The sequence below is a fragment of the Anastrepha obliqua genome, chromosome 3, assembly GCF_027943255.1.
Source record: "Anastrepha obliqua isolate idAnaObli1 chromosome 3, idAnaObli1_1.0, whole genome shotgun sequence".
Taxonomy (NCBI): Eukaryota; Metazoa; Arthropoda; class Insecta; order Diptera; family Tephritidae; genus Anastrepha; species Anastrepha obliqua.
Window position 1 is genome coordinate 74779026 of NC_072894.1, and position 25651 is coordinate 74804676.

General features: G+C 40.5%; 5 protein-coding genes across 7 annotated transcripts; 1 reads left to right on the forward strand and 4 right to left on the reverse strand.

Moving 5' to 3' along the window:
* Nucleotides 1–976: 976 nt before the first annotated feature.
* Nucleotides 977–2266, reverse strand: LOC129242622 (selenoprotein F). Of its 2 annotated transcripts, none has more exons than XM_054879376.1 (3): nt 2157–2266; nt 1982–2097; nt 977–1906 (listed from the first exon to the last, which is right to left on the reverse strand). In XM_054879376.1, the coding sequence occupies exons 1-3, from the start codon at nt 2193–2195 to the stop codon at nt 1531–1533; spliced, it is 531 nt and encodes a 176-aa protein (XP_054735351.1). In that variant the 5' UTR covers nt 2196–2266; the 3' UTR covers nt 977–1530. The 2 variants fall into 2 exon arrangements, with proteins under 2 accessions (XP_054735351.1, XP_054735352.1); XM_054879377.1 differs by having other exon boundaries at nt 1982–2092; nt 2157–2250.
* Nucleotides 2267–4811: 2545 nt separating this feature from the next.
* Nucleotides 4812–10331, reverse strand: LOC129242075 (uncharacterized). The gene has a single exon (XM_054878634.1). The coding sequence runs from the start codon at nt 10329–10331 to the stop codon at nt 4812–4814; it is 5520 nt and encodes a 1839-aa protein (XP_054734609.1).
* A 4725-nt stretch (nt 10332–15056) lies between these two features.
* On the reverse strand, nt 15057–16806 carry LOC129241098 (uncharacterized). Of its 2 annotated transcripts, XM_054877259.1 has the most exons (4): nt 16700–16806; nt 16291–16639; nt 15525–16230; nt 15057–15456 (listed from the first exon to the last, which is right to left on the reverse strand). In XM_054877259.1, exons 1-4 carry the CDS (start codon nt 16709–16711, stop codon nt 15444–15446), a joined length of 1080 nt encoding a protein of 359 aa, XP_054733234.1. In that variant the 5' UTR covers nt 16712–16806; the 3' UTR covers nt 15057–15443. The 2 variants fall into 2 exon arrangements, with proteins under 2 accessions (XP_054733234.1, XP_054733233.1); XM_054877258.1 differs by having other exon boundaries at nt 15525–16639.
* Nucleotides 16807–18483: 1677 nt separating this feature from the next.
* On the reverse strand, nt 18484–19460 carry LOC129241197 (biogenesis of lysosome-related organelles complex 1 subunit 4). The gene is made up of 3 exons (XM_054877410.1): nt 19355–19460; nt 19194–19265; nt 18484–19130 (listed from the first exon to the last, which is right to left on the reverse strand). The coding sequence occupies exons 1-3, from the start codon at nt 19415–19417 to the stop codon at nt 18741–18743; spliced, it is 525 nt and encodes a 174-aa protein (XP_054733385.1). The 5' UTR covers nt 19418–19460; the 3' UTR covers nt 18484–18740.
* Nucleotides 19461–20690: 1230 nt separating this feature from the next.
* LOC129241548 (ATP-dependent RNA helicase DDX42) lies at nt 20691–23737 on the forward strand. Its single transcript, XM_054877944.1, has 2 exons — nt 20691–22273; nt 22331–23737. Exons 1-2 carry the CDS (start codon nt 20963–20965, stop codon nt 23369–23371), a joined length of 2352 nt encoding a protein of 783 aa, XP_054733919.1. The 5' UTR covers nt 20691–20962; the 3' UTR covers nt 23372–23737.
* Nucleotides 23738–25651: the final 1914 nt, after the last annotated feature.

Genomic DNA, 25651 nt, shown 5'->3' on the forward strand with positions numbered 1-25651 from the left:
TAGATTCTATTGGTAGTATACAAAAAAAATCAACCAAAGATACTTCATTCTCGTCTGAACAACAACTGATTGGACGAGTGTGAGAATACATGTGAAAATATCGTGCAGAATTCGGCTGCCGAACCCCCCCCCCCCCCCCCCCCCCCCCAAGTGATGTGGCAGCCGAACTTCCCCTCATAATTTTCTCGTTCACCATAGTTAAAGATCAAGCCTTGAAATCTTTCATCCTCTATTCATTAGTACTCTTACATACAGACAAGCAGCAAAATTTTTTTGTATGGCGAAAATGTTCGACAGCGCGATAGAAAAAATTATAAAAAATCAACGCGATTCTTAAGTTTTTTCCATATTACATTTTATTATACTAAAAATCTTCTGGAAACTCGAATTAAAACATGAAATTTGAATGAAAAGTTCATGAAATTTTTCTAATTTTTGTGTAAAAAATGTAAAGTGGATTTTTATGGCTTTTGTTAGGCAATACGCAAGAATTTAATACACAAATAATGAACATTCACAAAATCAAAATGAAAAAGTTAAAACTTATGTGCTATCGTTTTGTCGCGTGGTGTACACCATAATTTTCACCAAGTATTGTAAAGCTGCGCGGCGCCTAAAGAAATACCTATAATTTAGAAACAGTTAAACAAATACGGCATATATATCCCAAGATTTAATGTATTTATGTATGTATGTGTGCAAGTTGCGTAAATTCAGTATATTTTCATTTCAAAGTAGGGCCAGCTAACGTAGTTAAAAATTGGTGTCAAAGCTAATGTTAAAAATACGCTACACCAAGGCCAAACCTTGGATAGAGGTAAAGATAAGGAAACAAAGATAAATATATAAGTGAAATGGTATAAAACAACTAATTACAATGGGAATTATTGGTCGAATTGGTCGATCACGTGATACTAAAAATTATAATATTTCAGCGAATATAAATAATATGTAGTGAAAATAGTTAACGCTAGTATTGACTTTGAATTTATGATTTTATTAGTTTGTTTTACATAGCTAATGCAAAGGTATGTACATACATACATTTACTTTGTAAATAACTGGCTGTAGTTCAGCACACCACTAAACGGTAGTTACATTTTAATTTTTTTTTTTAAGATGAGTGGGCCTAATAACAAATTTCCAATAAGACCAAAACTGAGGTAGTTTTACAGATTATTTCGGAATTAAACAAAAATACCTATACTTATATATACATTTACATACATTTACAAATTCTCTAATTTATGCCTGCTATCGAGTATGTTAAATTTCGTAACTACTAAGCAACTGCTGCGAAATGATATTAAAAATGTTGTTTTTGTTGTAGCAGCATAAACAATGCACATAGATGTTTGAGGAATGCTGCTGGAGTGACGGGCCGTGGTCGAATATAAATCTGGATCGTCCAGGTAATGTAGAATAGACGGTACGGATAAGTATTTAAGTAAATCCAGATCCTATAAATGTAAGCACAGGAAGCTTAGAGGAATGAAGTAAATTTTGCTAAGCACGCTACATGTATGTTCATTAAATTCGGTTCGTTTCAAGAAAATCGATATCCTCCTCTTCTACCACGCTATAAGCCATCTTCCCCTTATTTTTTCGAGCTGGGTTTTCTAAATGTGTCTCGAAGAATTCATCAACCGTATCCGTGTTCCATTTAGTTATCGAAAGTGTCTCCTGCACATTACCGCTCGCGTCCAACAACTTCACAGTCGGATCAAGGCCACGCATATATTTGATTTGCAAATTCGAATATTTCGCCGGCCTTCCACTCTTTATGAACGCTTCAATTTGTGGATAAGCACGGAACTTGCAAGTGCATACTTCAAGAATGGCTTTAGGCCAGCGCCGCTGGGCTGCCGGCAATTTATCGGGTGTACAGCACTCCTTACAATGTGATCTGCATATATACATGTGTCAATCGGCTCACTTAGTATTATTCTACAAATGTATATTTAAAGGAATATTGACCTACTTTATCGCATCTAAACCGAAATCATTTAATTTCTCACAGGACGAGCACATCAGTTGAGCTTTGATAAATCCGAGTTCACGGCAATCTTGTGATGTGAATTCTGCTAAAATGCTGCACTGAAATTTTTTTGTAGAATGAAGCATCCATATATTGCACACAATTGTTTAATACTTACAACACATACTCCTAACAATAATAGAGTATATTTAATCATTATTATAGCTTAAATACTTAATCGGAAAGCACAAAACACAAAAGACACGTACAAATTGAAATTTAGAAAACAACATAAATACTGTGCATTAAACATACCTCGCAGTTGACAGTTGCAGAATATTTCACAGGGTGCTAGAAGATTTTACTTTAAATTATAATTTGCAAGATTTATAAAAGAAAGTCGGCAACATCCAATTGGTAAGGCACATGGAAAAATGGTTAAAAAAAAAAAGAGTTTGTCTGTAAAGTCGGTTTACTGACGATAGTTTAATGTGACAACGTCTTAAGAGAATACTAATGTAACGGTTGCAATTTTCAAAACAAAATTTTAATTTTATTTGTTTGATAGATATTTTGTAGGGAGGAGTGGACGGGGGGCAACACTTGGGGACAGGGCCTCGGTAACCTGTTCACGGATGGCTCGAAGCTGGACGGTAGGGTTGGAGGAGAAGTATTCTGCAAAGAGATCCCCATCAAACTCAAATTAGGGCTACCGGACCACTGCAGTGTGTTCCAAGCAGAGGTGGCCGCAGCTAAAGAAGCAGCTGACTGGCTACTTACTTGCGTAATAACTGTTAAGAAGGTAAATATATATTTACTCCGATAGCCAAGCGGCAATTAGGGCCCTAGGCTCTATTATGGTGCATTCGAAGCTGGTCAGGGAATGCCTGACATAAAGATAATTTGGGTACCTGGTCACAGTGACTTTGCAGGAAACTGCGAAGCTGACGAGCTGGCCAGACAAGGGACCTGTGAGGTAATGTGCCCGCGAAAGGAGAGGATCAGGATCCCCTTGACAACCTGCGCTCTAATCCTGGGAGGATGGGCTTTGCACCAACTCAGCGAGCGCTAGGCAAGTACACGAACGTGTAGGGTCGCGAAGTCCTTCTGGCCATGTTTGGATAGGAGGCGTTCGAGGGATATTCTGGCGATGACAAAATCTCATGTCTCAAATTTCGTGGGCATCCTCACGGGGCACTGTCCGCGGAATTTCTTCGAGTCCTTTTTGCGTCAGCTGTATGGAGGATGAGGTGGAATCATCTCGGCACCTGCTCCTTACCTGCCCAGCTTTCAAGCATCTTGGTTCTCACTTCTTTTCTGCGCGTGCTGATATAGCAGGTGTTGATAACAAAAATCTGATGAACTTCATCAGCAGCATAAAGATGTTAACACAACCGCAGACTAGTCACCGTTCGTAGCCCACAAACACTCAACCTTCCCCATCCCTTCCCTTTCTCTCCTTTTTCCTTCACCTCTTTTTCCCCTCTTGCAATGGTATCACAAAGGATGAACCAAACTTCTTTCGTCCAAGTGCGCCCTACTCTCTGGGCAACCATCACTACCTAACCTAACCTAGATATTTTGCATGGATATAGAGAGGGAGGTAAATGGAATCACAATGAAATATGTCAAGTTACATTTACACAAACGTGAAAAATGACGAAACATTTATCAAATTCATGAAAGATATGTTCAATTTCGATTGCGCATCAAACGTTAATAAGGCAACAACACTAAGAGGCAACATCATCGATTTGACTTTTTCAAGACACTTTACACTCGAAACACTCCCTTTCATTTCCTACTTTTTCTATCATCGTGCTATTTTCAACAGAGAAATGGAGCATTAACATGCACACAGGAAGAAGGCACATGCAAATACAAATATGAACTTATATAATTACATATGCGCATATACATACATATATATGCTCACTCAAGTAGGAGAGAGCCAGATGTTGAACGTTGCCGAACGCGGGGTGGTCTTTGTCGTTCGTGCCGCGCCCTCGCTTGCAGTTCATGCAAGGTAACGGCGCATGAGCAAGATAACGACGCATTGCAGCCGGCTAAATCGAATTATAAAACGTTATCACGTCAAAAATCAACAGGAATGTTTATATTGGCCCCCGTATAAAAGATCTGAAGGAGCGATATAATTTTTTTTCTCCGTTCAAAAGTTATTAACAAAAAATATGGGTGGGGTTGAGTATATGACATGGGCAATTTTAGGCAAAATATAATGACTTATTTAATGAAACTTGGTGGAGTCGTTAGGGCGTGGTTCAGGAACAATCTTTATAACTTTCAATTATTCCGGAAATAAAAGTTTTGTAATTATTTGCCTTCAAAGTGCCCTCGGGAACTTTACTATAGATTTCCACATTGTGAAAAAATTGAGGGAATAAATGTTTGCGAATTTAACTTTCTGTGCGTGCGTTTATTTCGCAGTGTGTCTATCTACTCCCTCCGCTGGCTAACGACTGATTTTTTAAATTGTACCAGTCATTAACGCAGCGGCAAATTCGGCGAAGGACACACTGCGGTATTCATATGCAAATTCCCGCTAATTCTATATATGCGCGTTTGTACATATGTATGCGAACAAGAAACAACGAAATAGGAACTCTGCATTGACCGTTACCTATTGTGCGGACATACTAGTTGTGTACAAACACGCATACACAGAATTAGCGGGAATCAAATACATAAAGTATACAGTACAACATATATATATTTTTACAACTAATCAAGGGTTCCCAACATTTTACAAGTATCAGGGGTTCCCAATATTTTACAACTAAGCAGGGGTTTCCAACATTCCCGCCTCCGTGAATCAACCCGATTCACCATAATCAACGTCCAGAACTGCCAATTTGGAGACGGCACGGCGCTTTAATCCACTCGAGGTGCGTACGTCAGCTCGTCTGACCTCACCATCCGCTCCTGCATACAAGCGTTCCACCTTGCCTCGACCCCAGTCCCGACGAGATATATTGGGGTCGCATATGAAGACGAGGTCCTCTATCTGCAGAGGTTTTGTTCGTTGGCACCACTTAACCCGGCGTGTCAATGTCGGAAGGTATTCCGCTATCCATCGTTTCCAAAAATGGTCCCTTAGTTGTCGAGCAAGACGCCACTGTTGTCGAAGAAAGCATTTGGTTTCCAGAACTTCGCTGGCAATCGGAGTTCGCGGTGTGTTGGCTTCACCGAGAAGGAAGTCATTTGGAGTCAGCGGCTGCTCCTGGTTGACATAGATGGGCAAGTGCGTCAACGGCCGAGAATTCACAATATTTTCCGCCTCGATTAGGAAGCAGTTGAGCGTGTGCTCCCGTGGCGACGTTTCCTTCAAAGTGCATCGTAGTACTCTCTTGACGCACTGCACCAATCGTTCCCAAGCGCCCCCCTCTGCCGGGTTGAAAGGCGAGTTAAAGATCCACTCTACAACCCTTTGCGACAGCTCACCCTGCAGGCGATTGCAATCGAAGACTTCGCTGAAGCGCTTTGCTTCCATGTCAGCACCGACGAAGTTCTTCCCATTATCGGACCTCACACGTACGGGAACGCCGCGACGATTTATAAAGTTGCGCAATACGATTATACATGAGTGAGTGCTGAGGTCATGAGCCAACTCCAGATGCACAGCCCTGACTGTCAGGCACGTAAATAACGCCACCCATCTTTTTTCGTTGGCGCGGCGAACAGTTACTGTTATCGGTCCAAAGTAATCGAGGCCCGTATAGCTGAATGGCCTGACATAAGGAGTTAATCTATCAATCGGAAGAGGGCCCATCAGTGGCGATACGGCATGGATTTTTCTTAAGCGGCAAATGGCGCAATTGGCGACTATACTGCGCAGCAAACTCCTGAGACGTGGTATCCAATAAAGGCGACGTATCTCACAAATAGTGGCTTCTAGATTTTGATGATGCATTTTGACGTGGTAGTGCATGGCGACCAGATTTGAGAAACAATGCTTTGGCGGTAGTATGATAGGGCGTCTCGCGCTTATTGGGAGCCAGCTGGCAGCTTCTATGCGCCCTCGTACACGAAGAACACCATCTTCGTCTATATACGGCGAAAGTTGAATGAGCGAACTGGTGCGTGGCAGGTTGCGACCGCTTTCGATGTGTTGAAATTCTTCGGCGCATTCACCGCGTTGAACGAGGCGGCACAAACAAAGCTTTGCAGTCTCAACTTCTTTGGCAGTCAACCCATAGCCTCGGTCTGGCGGTTTACGGCGGCGGCAAACGTCAATGAATCGCAGGACCCATGCTGTCGTTCTCACCAGTTTACTGAATGTAGAGAATCGGTTGCAGTCTAGAAATGTACAGCTTACGATTGCAAGGGCGAATTTAGGACGTAGTTCCTTGTCAGCTTCCTCATGATGATTGCATGTAGAGCTCTCTGTCGGCCAATACTGCTCTTCTCGTAACAAAAATGGTGGTCCGCAGGACCAACGGGCGGATGAGCTAAAGTCGACAAAGTTATTAGCTCGAGTAGCCTCGTCAGCGACATTGTGCTCGGTAGGTAGCCATCTCCAATTTGCAGTAGTAGTTGTGGCTAATATTTCAGCGATCCGATGCTGTACAAATGGCTTATAGCGCCGATGTTCACTGCGAAGCCACTGGATCACTGTTTTGGAGTCACTCCAAATGACGCAGTCATCGATGTGCAAGGAGTGCTCCTCTCGTAGGCAATTCATCAAACGCGTACCCAATACAGCTGCCTGAAGCTCCAATCGAGGGACCGTCAATGACTTCATCGGCGCGCATTTAGTTTTGGCAGATATAAATGCGACTTCAACCTCACCGGCGGCATTAGTTGACCTCCAGTAGGCTACCGCGGCAAAGGCATCCTCGCTGGCGTCGACGAAAACATGGAGCTGCAAAACTTTAGGTTTCCCATTTCGATAATAGTATCGAGGGACGGTATATTCGGCGACCATTGGCAGTTGTTTACGCCATCCTTCCCATGCGGTGTTTACGTTGCTTGGCAGTGGCTCGTCCCACCGGATGTCATTCTTCCACACTTCCCGCATGAGGATCTTAGCGCTCACTACAAAGTTGCTAAGAAAGCCCAGTGGGTCGAAGATCGACATGACCACACTGAGAAGTTCTCGCTTCGTCGGACGGCGCTCTCCGTCCAAAACGTTGGAATCTACGTTGTTGAATCTCAGTTTAAACCCAAAGGTGTCGGTTGATGCCTGCCAAAACAAACCGAGGACTCTGTCCACCAGTACTCCTTCTTTATTTGCTATTTGACGGATATTCCCGTCACCACTAAGTGCTTCTGTCACTCTTAATGAGTTTGACGCGAAATTGCAAAGATCGAAACCGGCCATCTTATGTATTGCTCGAACTTGTTTCGTTATGTCAGCTGCTTCTTCCTCTGTGTCAAAGCTATCGACGTAGTCATCGACATAATGGTAGTCCAGTATCGATTTCACGGCTCGGGTAGCACCCTTGACTTTGTTGCCATACTCCAACGCATTGATCGTCTTCACATAATTGGCGGCACAAGGCGAACATGCTGCTCCAAAGGTCATTACGCGCATCTCATATACCTCGGGCTGTCTGGTACTATCACCTTGACGCCAAAGAAATCGTTGCGCACATCTGTCGTCACGTTGAACCAGCACCTGGTGAAACATCTCTTTGATGTCCCCACACACGCCCGTTGCTCCTTCCCGAAAGTGGAATAGTATAGCAGGCAAGGACCGATACTCTTGCGGACCCTTCATAAGCTGTGAATTAAGGGACACACCGTCCACTTCAGCAGCTGCGTCGAACACCATGCGTAACTTGCCTGGCTTATTTGGATTCTTCACGGCAAAATGAGGCAAGTACCATGTTCTGTTGCAAGTTAAAGCAGCTTCTTCTGGCGACAGCTTTCGTGCGTAGTCCTTCATGACGTAGGAACTTATGATGCGGTTATATTCAGCGGCAAATACTGTATCGCGCCTCATTTTTGCTTCAACACCCGCTAATCTTTTCAAAGCCATAGAATAGCTGACAGGTAGCTGAATGTCGGAACGTTTCCAGAGCAGACCAGTCTGGTATCTTCCTTCAACGCGGCGTGTAGTAGACTTCAATATTTCCCGAGCACGGACGTCAGCTTCACTCTCCATGATAGGCGCAGCTCGAACCCCAAAGCTTTCCGTCTCGAAGTATTCAGCAACCATATTATGAAGAGATTGATCAGTGTGGCAGTTAACGAATAAGCATGATGGCAATGATGGATCGGAGTTCATTGTTGACCCAAATACGACCCATCCTAGTTCAGTATTCGCAGCGAATGGCCCACACTTGTTTAGCTGCATTGTTGTTGACGGCAAACCGAGGTGGCAGTGGTCGAGTCCGATTAGCAGCTTTGGCTTGACTTGTGCGTATGGTTCAACTGCCAGCTTATTCAATTGGCTTTCATGGCAACGCAAATCGGCTTTATTCAGACTCTGAGAAGGCAGCTGCAAGTTTGAAACACCATAAACCCTTCGTAATTTATGTCTCTTTTGCATACCGGCACCACTCACGAGTAGATCTACCACCATGGCCGACTCCTGAGCGGCACGTCCTCCGAACCACTGTAGGTTCAAGCGTTCAGTCCGGCCACGTAGGCCGAGCTCTTCAATTAGTGTGCTATCAATCATTGTTATTGACGAACCTTCATCTAAAAGTGCGTATGTCTCAACGCGCTTTTGGTTCCCATACAGCACGACCGGCAGAATCCGAAATAATAACTTACTATTGTTATCTGTACTGCAACTAAGGACCGCTGCACCCGCATCACCTTGCTGTTCAATACGAGACGCTGGCTGCGTCCTCGTACTAATACCTGTATGTGTATCGGCAATGGAAGTACGTCGTTGGCGATCTCGAGGCCGCGGTGACTGGTTTGATGACCCATCGATTATTTTCCCAATATCGTGCAACAATTTATGATGCCACCGTTTGCACCCGTCAGTTGAACATAGTTTGCGCCGTTGGCAATTGCGCGACCCATGTCCAACGTTGAGACAAGAAAAACAAAGGTGACGTCGTTTCACCTCCTCCCACCTTTCCGGCACCGTGAGTTGACTAAACTGCGTACAATTGGCTGGCTTATGTTGGCCCTGGCAAATAGGGCAGGCTGAGTGACGTTGAGATTCGGCAGCGTGCAACACAACCCGACGCTTCGAATCTTTCGCTGCTTCCCCATCGTAAACCGTACAGATGACATTGGCAAGTTGAGTGAGCCAATCGCTAAAATGCTGGACAGTTGCGTAAGGCTGTAAAGATGACGCAAAGACTGCCCATTCGATACGCTTGCTCATGGGTAACTTTCCGACGAGCTCATCGAGGAGTGTTGGATTCACTAAATACTGCTCTCCGCCACACGCGGAACGTAAAAATGCACAAACGTTGCTAATCTTCGTCGCAAATGGTATCAACTTTACCACTGAGCTTTCCGATATCGGGGCAATTTCTCGAACATGGGCTAGCTGGCTTCGAATTAATTGCTCTGGGCGACCGAATCGGAACTTAAGTTGCTCTATGATATTGGCCACGTTGTTTGGATGGATTAGTAGCGATTTAACAGCTTCTCGGGCTTCACCCCTTAAGCACTTCTGCAGGCGTAAGTTGTTTTCAAAGCAACTGTACCCATAGACAGTGGTCGACTCGGTGTAGGCAGTAAAAAATATCGGCCAGTCCTCTGGTTTCCCGCTAAACTCCGGCAAATCTTGCAATTTCCTTGGCTGGGTTGAAAACTGCAAGGGTAAGGAGCCCACGTTAGCGGAAATTGGCACCGTTGACGGAAGACTGCTAACAAATGTGTCGCACGGAGGTAAAGTCGAGCTGCTGTACGTCCCATTTGTTGAGGATGTGTAAATAAGCGGTGAGGAACGAGTGGCGGTGTACATCTGATAACGTGTAACGTTCTGAAGTGGCGGCGGCGGCGGCGGCTGCATCGTATGCACACAGGTAGCAGCACATGTTATTAACGGCGATTGCGGCTGAAGCAACTGGATCTGTGTCATCGTCAGGCTTGATGACGGCAAGGCAGATTCGTTGGCGGAACTGTCGCTTGGTGCACTGGCTATGCTTTGCGCATCAGCGCGCTGGGCTTCGTTGGTTAACTCGTGTTCCCTTATTTTGTCTTGGGCAACTTTCAGGCTACGTTCAAGCGCGGCGATGCGTTTTTGCATAGCCTGAAACATCACTTCTTGGCGGGCGGCAGATGAAGCACGAGTGGTGACTCCCTCGGCAACGGGAGCACTTGGCAAATCCACTACACCGACGGCAGTGCCAGCATCCGACACCCTTTGCTGGTCGGGTACTGATGCAGGTGTAGTGGCCTTTGAAACTGGTGTCGCCATAGTTACCTAGGTCCTGGCTGGAACAAATGGCGAACAAATGTACTTTCGAACGGACTTGCGAAATAAAAGTTTTGTGAAAAAATTGAGGGAATAAATGTTTGCGAATTTAACTTTCTGTGCGTGCGTTTATTTCGCAGTGTGTCTATCTACTCCCTCCGCTGGCTAACGACTGATTTTTTAAATTGTACCAGTCATTAACGCAGCGGCAAATTCGGCGAAGGACACACTGCGGTATTCATATGCAAATTCCCGCTAATTCTATATATGCGCGTTTGTACATATGTATGCGAACAAGAAACAACGAAATAGGAACTCTGCATTGACCGTTACCTATTGTGCGGACATACTAGTTGTGTACAAACACGCATACACAGAATTAGCGGGAATCAAATACATAAAGTATACAGTACAACATATATATATTTTTACAACTAATCAAGGGTTCCCAACATTTTACAAGTATCAGGGGTTCCCAATATTTTACAACTAAGCAGGGGTTTCCAACACACATTATAATATATATTTTTCTCAACTTCACTTGAATTCACAAAATATGCACTCACACGCGTATTTTTACATATTTTTATGTTTGTATTCGAAATATTTCAATGAAAATTAAATGCAAATGCATTTACCAATACCAACATTTTCCAATTTTGAACTGAATATATATTATAACAATTCATTGGAATTGACATCAGTATTGTGTTGCCACATGCCTGCAAATGAAAATAAAATGAAATATTTTAGTTCAGTATTGATGATGGGGATGGGGATTATTGTATTAACCCATTTTCGGCAGCTGGTCGATTTTTCGACCACCAACTTCGGACTCCAATATCTCAGAAACTAAATGTAAATTTATTGATCAGTTTTCACAAGTTTTAAATTTGGAATTTAGTTAATTTCCAGAGCATAATTTTTTAATAAAAAAAGGTTCAGGGCAGATTTTTGTAAAAGAATGAAATTATCACTAATTTTACATGTTTTTTGTGCAGATGAAAAAATAATGAAAAACAAATAATTGTTACTAATTTATTGTGAAGAGAAAAGATGAAATTAAGAGAATCAAAAAAGTAACATATCGATATTGCAATAATTTTTACTGTTTCATGGACGTAAACTTTTAGGTAAACTTTAGTGGTCGAGAAATCGACCGCTGGCCAGGAACTGTCATGTAGGATAGAACAAAATCTAGCAATATTTTTTTCTTATTGAAAGAGATGGAAGTGATTATCTTTGTGGTATAGGAAAGGTACTACCCCTGCAGGGAAAATCACTACTAGTGAACCAAAATTCTAGTTCAGCACTAGTACCTTACCTCTAAAATCGAACCTGTCCTATATTGGATGGTACGGGACTATTAGAAAATACCTACAAATCGAACTAGTTCTCATTCGTCTAATATCGAACTAGGGCGGAACTATCCTAAAAGGGATGCAGCGGTGGAATGTTGGCATTCCGCTAAGATTTTTAGTTCTAGAGTGGCAAATTATAGAATAAAGTCACAACAGAATTATTGAATTACGACAAGGACGAGGACGAGTATGAAAACGAACAAGGAGATAAAGGTCCGTCGAACCTTCCTCGGATCAATGAAAGGGTACACGCCGTCATGAGAAGCATTGAAAACTAATTTCGGCGGTGTAAATTTTGCAAGAAACATACTATTTTTACTTGCAAAAAATGCAATATTCCTTTACATACTAAATGTTTTGATGATTATCATAAAAATTTGTAAGCTGACTTTTCTATCAATAAAACAACAAAAAAATATTTGTATTTGAAATAAAATGAAATAAATTGACTTCGAGTGCTAAATTTTTTTCATAAATGTTGCATTTTTTTTTTTTTTATAATATATTTGACGGTTTTTAGCCAGTGGTCGATTTTTCGACCAGTCCATATCTAAAACACCGATGGTCAGAATTTTTTTTTTTTAATTTTTCTTGATTATGGTCCTATAAGCACTGACTAAAAAGGAAATGGAAAAATTATGTCGAATTCTTGTAGCGGCCGAAGATGAGTTAAGGCCACCCACGTGGAAATGAGTTCTATGCAGTCGACGCTCCTGTAAAATTAAATTGTATATGTTTATATTTTCAAAAATGTTTGTCAATTTTAAACTAAAGCAACTCCAACTTTCCGCTAAATTACACAACTTTAACAATAAATTACTCAAACACTATAAGCCTCCTGAGGGTGCGGTTTTCAGTTTGAAGAGATAGATATTAGATATTATTTATATTTAATATAATATCTAAGTATATTAACTTTCGTGTGTTTAGTGATTGAATTGAACAACGTTACAAGAGTGATTTTTGTTAACAAATTTTGAAGGAAAAAAAATCCTTTCGCTCAATCTGATTATTAGTACTGGGATCCATATGTATAGATTTTCTTTTTGGGTAAATTGTTCCATGTGCCCAAAAATATATTACTGACTCAATGTTTGATTAGAAGCAAATTAAAAAAAAAAACATATGGCATATAGTGGCATATTTTTCCAATAATTATAAAAAAAATTAACCACATAACATTTTTTTGTATATAATTGTTTTATTTGAAAGAGCAAACATTCCTTTTTTTATAGAACACAATTTCATTGTGAACCATTTTTTGCACTAAAATTATCAAAGATGCCGCCAATGTGAGCGTTACAAAAAATACCAATTAGCTGCCAAATATGCCAAATGGCAGCTCATTGGTTCACAGATGTTGGTATTACATGACTTAAAATATTTCATAACATGTGCCAACTTTTCGATTGCCAATTTCATTACAGTTGACCATTAAAAGTCATCAAAAATTGTCCTGGGGCTAAGTAATAAAATTTTATTCGTTAATTTTAAATTTCATCCTGCCACAAGTAACACATATACATACATATGTATGTATTCAAGCACTCATAACCAAATGCATATGCGAGTACAATGCATTAACACATAAAGAGAGTTCAACAAAAGGCAGGTAGATCCACCACCACATCCCCAGAGTGGAGGAATAGCTTGAAAGAAAGCTCGAAGAAGTCGATTACTACCTTCCCCAAATCTCTAGTGGTTAAGGATGTTTTAAAGCATACTTTCATCGCTTTTGGCATGAAGAGGCTCCATACTACGAGTCAGGAATCGACAACGATGTGGGGCATGAGCTTTTCGTATGACCCCGTTTCAGAGGACTTAGGAAAACTCTTGAAGATAACCTCTGCTGTAGCGCACCTCTGGTGCTGAATAGCAATGTCGCCTGGAACGACGTCTACTGAAGTAATGCAGCAGCGATCAGATAAGGCAAAGACGCGAACGGCCTAGTAGCGTTGGACTTGAAGAAGGCTTTCGACACGGTCAGCTATTCCACGCTACTAGATGATATTTATAAGTCGACACTCCCGCCAGGACTGAAGTGGTCAACCAATAATTTCAGCGGTCGTCACTCGTCAGTGATTTTTCGTGACCAAACTTCGAAACAGAGGAAGATCAAGCAAGGTGTGCCGCAGGATGCTGTCCTTTCACCCTTTCTGTTCAACTTCTACATCTGGAAACTCCCCCAGCCACCAGAGGGAGTCTCCCTGGTCCAATACGCTGAAGGCTGCTCGATAAAGGCCGTCGGGCAATGACATCGATGGCCTGTGCTCCAAAGTGAACAACTACCTCACCGACCTTTCTCGCTTTTTCACTGCGAGGAATCTCCAACTTTCCCTCACTAAGTTCATTGTGACCTTTACCACCTGGACAAAGGAGGTTAAACTGCCCCTCAAGGTAAAAGTCGATGACACACCAATTCCGACTGAAAACAATCCCAAAATTTTGGGTGTAACCTTCGACAGCTTGCAATCCTTCTCTGCGCAAACAAACGCAATTGCCACTAAAGTCCAAAAGCGCAGCAAGGTCCTCAAATCGCTTGCCGGCAGCACATGGGGCAAAAACATTTGTTGCTATCGACATTTAAGACAATTGGTTGGCCGGTTCTAAACTATGCTGCGCCTGTCTGGTCACCTGGAACCAGTGACACGCAGTGGATAAAGCTTGAAATATGCCAAAACACAGCGATGGGTTGCCTCCTGATGTCCCCAATACAACACCTTCATGACGAGGCCCATATGATATCTGTCAAGGAGCATAACAAACTGCTCAGCAAGCAGTTCCTGTTGGGGTGCTACCGCAGGTTTCACCCTTGCAGACACGTGCTTGAGCCAGAGCACACTCCTAGGCACGTCAGGAGACACCTTTTAAGCTCGTTCCCACGACAATCGGTTCTACGTAACCGCAACGACCCGGATTTATATCCGGCCAAGCACTGTCACTTCAGCAGCATTCCTCGTATATGCACGGAAATGTTTATGTTGCTACAACAACAACAACACCTTTTAAGCTACGCCGACGAGATGCAGGACAAAACTAACAGACATTAAACGACATTCCTTGGGAGACCATTACCACCTTCTTAAGCTCCCGCCCACCGAATGCCGTTATTGGAGTCCAACCACCACCTACAGCAGATGAAGTGCTCCACGAAAATGCACGCAAACGATACTGAACTGAAAACTTACCTCTCTATGGTATGGACAGGAACATGGTGGGTGGGAAAGTACTGATACGACAGGGTTGGCTCTCTCCACAAATGATTTAAACAATGAGTGGCAATAAGCAGGCGCTACTTGCGACGTATTGCATCAGGACAGACACGTCTTGCACGCATGCCGCCTCCCGACGATATATCATACTTAATGGTAGTACCGGGGGATCGATACCTTGGCGGTAGGAGGTTTAGTTCGGGTTAAAGACCCACACAGACGGGATTTGGCTTTCGATGCTTTCTCCTCGTAAAAAAACACATACACATCCAATTGTATGAATATGTATGTATTACACCTGAAGAAACTCTTATCAGCACAATCGAACAAAGCGGAACTGAAAATTTTGTTGTTGTTGTAGTAAAATTTTGTAAATTTGTTGGGCCTCTGAAGTGGCAGTTTAACATTTTTTTATGGTAAAAAGTGAAGTTCGTTATTATTGTTTAATGTTCAAATATGTACACGTTTTATTCATGCTCAACTATGTATGCGTTTAAAGTGAAAATGCAACCCAGTGTCCCCATATGTAGGTATGTACCTCTCTACTGTTTTGGCCTTTAATGAAATAGAAGAATTTGAAATGTTTACTGATGCACAAAGAAATATGTTAGTATCTTATTTACCTGGAGAATAACTCAGCAACAGGTACAGGGTGTTTAATGGCAATATCGCTCTCGTTAGCCGGACTTTCATAAGCAATGATCTGAGTCGGTTTAACGCTAGCTAATTGCTCCAGTCCAGGTGTGTGATTGGGAACTTCAATAGGCGAAACTGGCTCTTCTGTCTTATCTTTGGATTGATGCTGCTGCTGCGCCGTCTGCGCATCCGCTGCCGGTTTAATGTCTAACTTATCATTATGTACTTCTGCGGGTGGAGGTATGTGAGATTCAGGAAGCTGTGCAAATTGTGAATGCAGTTCCTGATGGATTTGCTGTGAATTTTGAGTGGGTGTTTGCGACGCCTTTTCTTTAGAATCCTCATCGCTCTCGCTGCTTTCAGATGACTCACTGTCACCGACCGGACTTTCGTTTTTCTTTACGTCAACTTTATTAACATGGATTGCCTCGCTTTTTGGCGACTCTTCAGGGTGGTGGTATTTTGGCACTAAAGGTACTGGTATATCACGTTTAACTGGTGCAATTTCATGGGTATTTGGCTCCAATGACGGTGTGGTTGGTTCTTCAGGCGTAGTTTCAGGCGGCGCTTCAGCATCGTGCGGCTTCTTGTCTTCGTCATAAATGAAAGGTGCCACTCCAGCTGTAGAAGCTCCAATAAGATGTGGGTCCACTTGACGACGCTGCCGTGATTTTGGCAAATCACGTGCTGGTGCTGGTGACTGCACGTTAGTACTCAATACTGGTTTACGAGCTAATTTTATTGTATCTCTACCTTGCTCTTTTCCCCGCTTTTGACGACGATGAATAGAATCAGTTTCTTTACTATGTTTTTGGTCGGATTCCGGTGACTCGTCTTTTCCTACTTGACTTGCGGGGTGCACAGTTGGTGCAAATCGAGAAATATGATCATATGGGTCATCTTGAGCTTCTCGTTTATGCTTTATAATCTCTTTTGGATCGGTGATCTTAATGATTTTCTCATCAGGCTTAGGGTCACTTGGTACATCAGGATTGATGGGACTCGGACGCTGTAACAGTACACTATCTCCTTTGTGTTCATGCGAGGACTGTTGTGATGTTGGAGCTGCTACGCAGCATACTATCAAACTGCCTAATATAATCTATATGTTTCTAATTTTATTAGTCTCACTTTATGGCATAATAAAAAATGTACAACTTACTAATTTCCGCATCGTTTGGAACCTTTTACTGTAACCTTCGCGATATCAACGGATACTGTTTTTGTAACCAAAATGTCGTGGCTTTTATACATAAACAGAAAGTTAAAGGAAAATAATTTAAAACGGAAAACCAACAGTCAGTGGAGAAGTGAGAAAATGTTTTACACTGTCGTGATGTGTTTACTCAAATTGTTAACTTTTCAGTAATTTGCGCTAATTGAGGCATAAAGTATTTGGTTCGATAACGATGCGCATTGGAAAGGGGTAGTAAAGCATTGCTTTCGAAAAGAAAAATTAAATATCAATATGAATTCAGGCAGATTATCGTATTTGTATATTAAACTAAAATTGATATTTATATTTTGACCTAATTTTGGAGATATATATGTAAATAGTATGTCCATATATAAACGGCTTGTACACTTTTATCGCGGTTTCCCCCTTTTATAAGCAACAGTGTTAATAAGTGGAAAATTAACAATCTTCTCAATCTGTTTGCAAACGTCTGTCTATTGTGTGCATACATGTACTATATGTGAGTGCATATGCTTGTATCGTATGGACTTAAGTATTTATTGATTAACATATTTCCCCAATACCAACAATCGGTTATGTAATGAATCACCACTTAGTATGGTTTCGCTAAAAACCTTTCCGAATGCCTAATTCAACATTTCAGGTCCGCCGTTGGATGTACGCAAAAGTATACATAAATATTAGGGTGGCATAATTTGACTGAAAAGAAAGAATGATCGTATAGAAAATTATCTAAAGCATGCAGAGCAATATCATAAGTACATTTAACTTCAGGCAAATGCACCAAGTTTTATTTTATAATTTCAAAGCTTATTTTAAATTCAATATGAAAAAATGTTCCCATAAAGTACAATGCAAAAAACAAGCAAAACAAATAAACAACTGGGAAAAAGTCGGCCCAAATTGGTTTATATATTTAATGGTATTAATAATTTGCTCACATCATTTTAACTATAAAGCCGTTGGCATCTCCAAGCGAAGTGGTATACGATTGAAGTCTCGTTCCCACGACAGTCGGTTCTACGTTACCGGAACGACCCGAATTTATATCCGGCCAGGGACTGTCACTCCAGCAGCACTCTCTGCACGTGTATGGGGAATGTTTATGCTGCTACAACAACAACAACAACGATTGAAGTCTGTCATACGCGGACTGAAAATATGCTAACGCCTTAATGTGCATACATAAATACATATATTTGAAAATTTACTTTGCGAGCTTTAAGATATGTACATGTACACAAATGAATTAATTAGTTTGTTGATCTGACCATATTAATTAACAAAATCAACTATATACTATACTATATAAGAGTAAATGATTGGCGCCTACACCCTTTTTTGTGCTAGGCCGGGCCCCTCCTCCTATTTATGGTGTGCGTCTTGGTGTTGTTGCTCAAATGAAGGGACCTACAGTTTTAAGCCGATACTGACGTCAGATATGTTTTTAAGAGGACCTGTTTCATGGCAGAAATATTCTCGGACGTTTGCTATTGTCTGCCGTAGGGTGACCGCTAGTAGAAAAAATTTTTTCTATCATTTTGGTGTTTCATGCACGAGATTTGAGCCTACGCACCACCAAAAAAAATTTATTTTTGTCAGAATTGTGAATGCTAATTCCTAATAATAATTCCATAGCAAACATAGACGCAAACATATAAATTCGTACTATTATTGGAGTTCTGACTAAAGTCATTTATTTAATATTCCATAAATATATCTGTAATAGTTGAGTATATACAACGATATGTAATACGTACGTAACTTAGCAAGTTTTTTTATTAATTCATAAATTATATTGCAATTATTCATGCTTACGGATTAAGTATTTGGAACTAACTAATATAACTCTTTACCTCATCCCTCAATCGAACTAACTAATTTTTTCTCCATTTTCCAATTAAATATGCTATAAACGAATACCTGTAGTATAATTTTCTTTAAGGTATTTGCAAATTGTCGAAGATTTTCATTGAGTAGGAAAATACGAACGTTCCAAATTTGACTAGCTTTCCTTCATTTCCTGAGCTTCTTCGCTATAGCTAATTTGACTGCCTCCAAAGTGGAGGTTGGTCTCAAACACTGGTACTGACTGGAATTCGCCATCTTTTAAATTGCTTTGTGCCGATTGCTCCACTGTCTCGGAGCCTAACGCTGTTGCTTTGGCCTTGGCAAGAAGTGGTTTAATAAGTAAACTCTTTAAGCTGTAATCTGTTACGTTGAGCTCAAGCTCTGCAATATCCACCGACTTCTCTATTTCATATACATTAGTATTTACCATATCCACGAACTGCTCCAGCTTATCGATACGTTTACATAGATTGTGAAAATGATCACTAAATGCAATTATGCCACCAACGTGATTTTCTAAAATATTGTTATTTTCGGCGCGTACCTGCAAAACAATCCGTTTGTTTACATATTTAGTTGTTTACAAATAAAAATGAAGGTCACTTACGCTTGAAAGCAATGTTTCGAATTCATCAAGTCGTGTTAACATATCCTCGATATTTATACAAATCGGATTAATCTGCGCATATACAAGCGAGTTAGGTAAAATTGGGAGTTGGGTATATACAATTATGCTAGGAAAACTATTAAAATCATTCCAATTCTCACCTCACGATCTAAATCTATGCTTTGCAAAATTTTTGCATAGTCCTCCGCTGCACGTTCAACCATATTTTCCTTTTTCTTTGTCAACAAATATTCCTGCTTGCATCAATATCAAATAGTCAGCTGTTTGCCTTTGAGCTGTGTTTCGTTATCTTTTGCAGTGCATGCATTTTTTTACTATCTAAACATATCTAACCTACAACCCTGCAGGCATACTTATAACAGACAATACATAGCCAACGAAAACTTTTTAGGGCTAATGAAAAACATTATATTATAGCATAAATAACTCGTTAATTATTACATATCGTAAACTGTCAGTTAAAAAATGTAACAGCCAATTTTTCATTTTGACGAAGTGTTCATCGTGGCAACACAATTGAAATGAGCGAAAAAAATTGGCCGACGGTATTTTGCTTTTCGCCACTTTATTAGCATACAGTTTCTTCGAAACCGTATTAAAAATGGATTACAGCTGAAGGTACATATTTTTAATGTGAAGATTTGTTTGTGCGTTGTCGCTTTTAAAAATTTGCTGAACTCCCGTCATCACATGCGGACGCGGATCGCAATCAAATCATCCCACACGATATAATGCAAATAGTGACCTCCATCGCATACCTCATGTAATAAATCGCAGAGCTTATGGCAAAAGATTTATTGCATACAAAGAACTGCCACTTTGGTGCTTTGACATCTATAGGCTTCTTCTTTTTGCCAAGCGTTAGCAAATGGCGAATATATAACGCCACTGCTATCTGGCTGCTACAGCTGCTATAAATGAACACATATTGGCAACGCGGAAATAGGGCTGTCTTAAATAACATGCGTTTGTATGATAGTGAGTTATAGCAGTCTAATGAGGTATGACCATAGTCCTAGCGGCGTATCTTGCTTGATAACTTTGTTGTGGCTTTCGCATACAAATTTTTCGCTAAGTTTACCAGGCATAAAAATAGCGAGCGGGGAAATAGTGAATAGAAGAGCCCTTTCATTTGTACGAAATTTTCGCAGTGGCAACATATATAAGAATGTAATTTCTGTAGTGTACCCAATGGCCGATATTTCGACCTAAAAGATTTTTTGTGTCCCAATGGCAGCATAAAATCACAAGAGAAATTAAAAAAGAAAATTTGAATAAAGAATTGTTTTTTTTTTGTTTTGATTCCACTAGCCCGTTAAACAGTTTTATCGCATAAAGGCCACAAATAGATTGATTTGTCGACATTTTTTGATTAATTTTTCACTTTAATCCAAAAGTTGTTTTTCCTTTTTTTAAGCAGCTTTTTGAAATTTTTAGATGAATTTTTTTCTATTTATTTGGCCTCTAAATTGTTAAATTACTTTTATATCACTTTGAACTGTCAATTTTTGTTCACAGATTTTGACAATCAATCAAAATTATGCTTGATCTGCGCGACCAATTTCAGCTTGATTCGCAATATCTGATTGCCAGTGGAGATGCACCGTAAGTGAAAGCGATTGTTTCATTTTTTGACATTTTTGTTTCTTCATCGATCAGACTGCAAGTAGTTTCTGTACGAAAAAGTTAATTTTCATCCGTTTATTTGTTGAAAGTGAATTGAAAAAAACAACGGTATTTAATCGAAAATGAGTAATTACCGAGGCATTGGCGGTGGTGGTTTTCCATATAAAGTTAACCAAAATCGTAATGCCGGTGCATCTATGAATGCTGTGCCGCCACCATTATCGCTCAATAGTCGTGGACATCAACGGGGTGGTGCCAGCGTTCGCGGTGCCGCAGGCTTCTTAGGGGCTACCAAGCACGGATATACATCACTGGACTCAGTAAGCCAATTTACTGCATCCCAGAATTTTGTCGGCAAACGGAAAGCTCATACTGAAGATGAATATTTTGATGATGACGAGGACCAAACACCTGAGCGTGCGTACATTCCAGCTCCTGGTTCACCGGGATATGTACAGAATAACAAGGCAGATAGCGAATCTGATGAAGATCCCCTTGATCAATTTATGGCCGGCATTGAACAGCAAGTGCAAAAGGAAAAAGTGCGCAAAGAGCATGCTGTTGTTTCGCCAGTGGAAGAGCTTGCCGGCACTAGGAACACAAAAGGTGTTCGTGGAGATATAGACGATGAAGATGACGAGGAAAGTTATTATCGTTATATGGAAGAAAATCCCAATGCCGGTCTAAGAGACGATGGTTCTGATGTTGAAATAGACTATGACGAAGACGGTAATCCAATAGCACCTCCCAAGAAGAAAGATATTGATCCTCTACCTCCAATATACCACTCTGAGATTGAATATGAACCTTTCGAAAAGAACTTCTATACACCACATGAGGAAATTGCAAACCTCTCGGAAGAGCAGGTGCGGGAATTGCGCAAAACGCTTGGCGTAAAAGTAACTGGACCGGAACCACCAAAGCCAGTGTCCTCGTTTGCGCATTTCGGATTCGACGAGAGTCTAATGAAAGCAATACGTCGAGCTGAATATACCCAACCAACACCTATACAAGCACAGGCGGTACCAACGGCACTTGCTGGACGAGATATTATAGGTATTGCAAAGACAGGTTCGGGTAAAACAGCAGCCTTTGTCTGGCCAATGCTTGTACACATAATGGATCAGCGGGAATTACGGCAAGGCGATGGACCCATTGGACTGATTTTAGCGCCGACGCGTGAGCTGTCCCTGCAAATATACAATGAAGCTAAGAAGTTTGGCAAAGTATATAACATTAACGTAGTATGTTGCTACGGAGGTGGTTCGAAATGGGAACAGAGTAAAGCACTTGAGCAGGGTGCAGAGATTGTAGTGGCCACTCCAGGTAGAATGATCGACATGGTAAAGATTAAAGCAACGAATTTGCGGAGGGTAACGTTTTTAGTTCTTGACGAGGCAGATCGCATGTTCCACATGGGCTTTGAGCCACAGGTTTGATTTAAAATATTTCGCTTAATTTTTATAAGCTACATTAATGTTTCTTAACAGGTGCGCTCTATTTGTAATCATGTGCGTCCCGATCGTCAAACTCTGCTCTTCTCTGCCACTTTCAAAAAGCGTATCGAACGGTTGGCGCGTGATGTGCTTACAGATCCAGTGCGCATCGTGCAAGGTGACCTAAATGAAGCCAATCAAGATATTACTCAATATGTTTATGTATTTCCCAATCCACTTCAAAAGTGGAACTGGCTACTTTGTCATTTGGTAAAATTCCTTTCCGAAGGCAGTGTGTTGGTGTTTGTTACGAAAAAAGCTGATGCCGAGACCGCGGCAAATAACCTCATGCTAAAAGAGTACAATTGTTTACTTCTACATGGCGACTTAGATCAGGCTGATCGTAATAAGGTCATAACACAATTTAAGAAGAAGGAATGCGATATACTAGTAGCCACGGATGTGGCTGCGCGTGGTCTTGATATACCACATATTCGCAACGTTATAAATTATGATATCGCACGCGATATTGATACTCATACACATCGCATAGGTCGAACTGGGCGCGCCGGTGAAAAGGGTACTGCATATACTCTGGTCACGGATAAGGACAAAGAATTTGCCGGCCATTTGGTGCGCAACTTAGAAGGTGCCGATCAGAAAGTACCCGATGATTTAATGGAATTGGCAATGAAGAGTTCATGGTTTCGAAGTTCGCGTTTCAAACAGGGGAAGGGCAAAAAAATTGCCATTGGTGGTACCGGTTTGGGCTATCGTGAACGCAGTGGAGCTAATAGTAGCAGTATAAAGTCAAATTCATCAAACGAAAACTCATCGTTTGCATCGATAAGCAAATCTCTATCAGCTGCTGGTCCAGCAACCGATCGTTATGCGGCTATGCGCGAAGCATACAAGGCCCAATACATGTCCCAATTTCGCGCCTCCAGTGATCGCACCTGGGAGAAAACAGTGCCAGAGACCGGCGTGTTTGCGGCGCCCGCACCTATATTGCCAGCATCACAGCCAACATCCAGTGGAGCAGGTGGCGCCGACGAAAGTGGCAAACCACGAAAGAAGAAGAGTCGTTGGGATTAGATAGAAGCGGCACAATTCTCGTCACCATGTAGCAGCGAGATGCCTGGATGGCGTCATTTAGAAATAAGTTTGTGCATTTTAAAATTAATTATGCATTGATGCGTACATTAAAATTATATGGCACATTGAAGTTTCACGCATATTTTATATTGACTTAAACTACGTTTAAATAATTTTGCACTTTTACATAAGAAAATTAAAACAAAATTAACAGAGGCACAGATACATATGCCCACATGCATAGCTGTAATTTAAAGGCTTACTCATTATGTGTTGACATGTTGTTTCTGCAAAATTTTAAAAATGTAAATACATACATACATATATATGAATATAAACATATAAACTTAGTATAAGATTTGATTGATGATTTGAAGATAATGAATAAATGCCAATTGTTCAACGGAACTAAATTCTGCATACAGTTTTAACCGTATCCGGTTTAGAGCTTAGCTATATTTTATGTTGTAGTAGCAGCATTCACGTATCCTAGATATATACGAGGAATGCTGCTTAAGTGACAGTCTCTGGCCGGATCTAAATCTTGGTCGCTCCGATTACGTAGAAGCGACTGTCGTGGCAACGAGCTATATTTAATAGTGGCGGCCGCCGTAGCCAAAAGGGTTGGTGCGTGGCAAACCTTCGGTTGTGTTTTCCCCATGAAAAAACACCATTTGTCGTTCGAAAACCATTTGTGGAACAAAAACAAGACGCACACCACAAATGGGAGGAGGAGCTCTGCAAAACATCTAACAGAGGGGTACGCGCCAAATATTTATTTATTTTTTAAACTTAGTACCTACAAAGATTTGCAGATGAAGAATAAATGTCAATTGTTCAACGGAACTAAATCCTCCAGATTTTTAAACAAACTGTTTTACTGTACCTCGTTTAGAGCTTAGCTATATTAAATAGTGTTTTATTTTCTCCGAGAAAATGTGGCTCCAATATAAAGTAGACATTACGAAAATATGGTATTGCTATATGCCCTGTGAAGACGGGTGCGTGTCATTATTCTGTTTTACAAAATTCTGGATGACAAAATTCTGTAAATTGCCAAAAAATTCTGCCGAAGGCCACCCACGCGAAAAGAAGTTCTACGCAAAAATACTGTGGATTCTATCGAAACTGAAAAAAAAAAAATTATTATTATTATTTTTTATTTAATATCTCGAATAATAATAAAAAATAATAATAATAATCAATTAAATAATTACATTACCTCTTTAACATTGTTAACATTGTATTTTAATACAGAATTTTGTAATACAGAATTTTGAAAGCAGAATTTTAGAAAGCAGAATTTAAAAAAAGCAGAAATTTTAAAAAGCAGAATTTTGTTTTTAGAATTTTGTACAGACAGAATTTCGACACCAACCCGTGAAGACGTTTCGTATTTTATATAGGAATGGAAAATTGTTTATGCACACATATTTATAAATTACACGGTGCTACAAAATAAAAAAAATCGAAAGAACTCTTCAAGTGATATAGTGCACGTTTTAGGTCAAGACCAGTATAACACAAAACTGTGTTTAGAAAATTCAAAACACCCTCAAATTTTTTATTTATTGTTAAAAAACCGATTTATGGTGTTTTTGATGAAGTAAAAATATTATACATAACTAACCCATTTTTCAACCGAGTTTTTATTTCAATATGGTCTTGGGAAGGGGACTGTATGTGCGTTATGAATGTATATAATTCTAAGATTGAACGATTGATGTTCAAAAGAAATTTTCAGTAAAAAGCTCTGTTTTTTGCAATTTTTCCACGTTTTTTTCAATGTAATGCAATTTTTCGGCCACTATTCTCCAACGGGCACTACAAATATATACATATTTTTAAACTGCAATAAAATGTGCTCGAAATAAGCTATTTTTCATCTTCATGCATTGAAAACTGTAAAAGTTACGATTTTTTGAAGTGAAAACTTCTTTAGAATCGTTGGGAGTGATTTGAGACTCGATGAAACGAAAAAGCGACACCAAAAAGAAGAAGAAAAAAGATATACGTATATATATGTATGTATAGAAAATGCTTCATTACCAAGCACACAGAAGGATGGCATAAGCAAATTTAAATTTGTGAATTTATATATGTATGTATATATGCGGATATATCGCTCATTTGCTGCAACGTCGTCATAACTCAAAAATCGCAAAATTTTAGTTAACATCACTAATATATCGGAAATAATATGTTTGATCAACTGACAAAGTATTATATCCGAAGTTTTAACATTTCACGCAGCATCGCGATAGATGCCTTTCGCTCTAA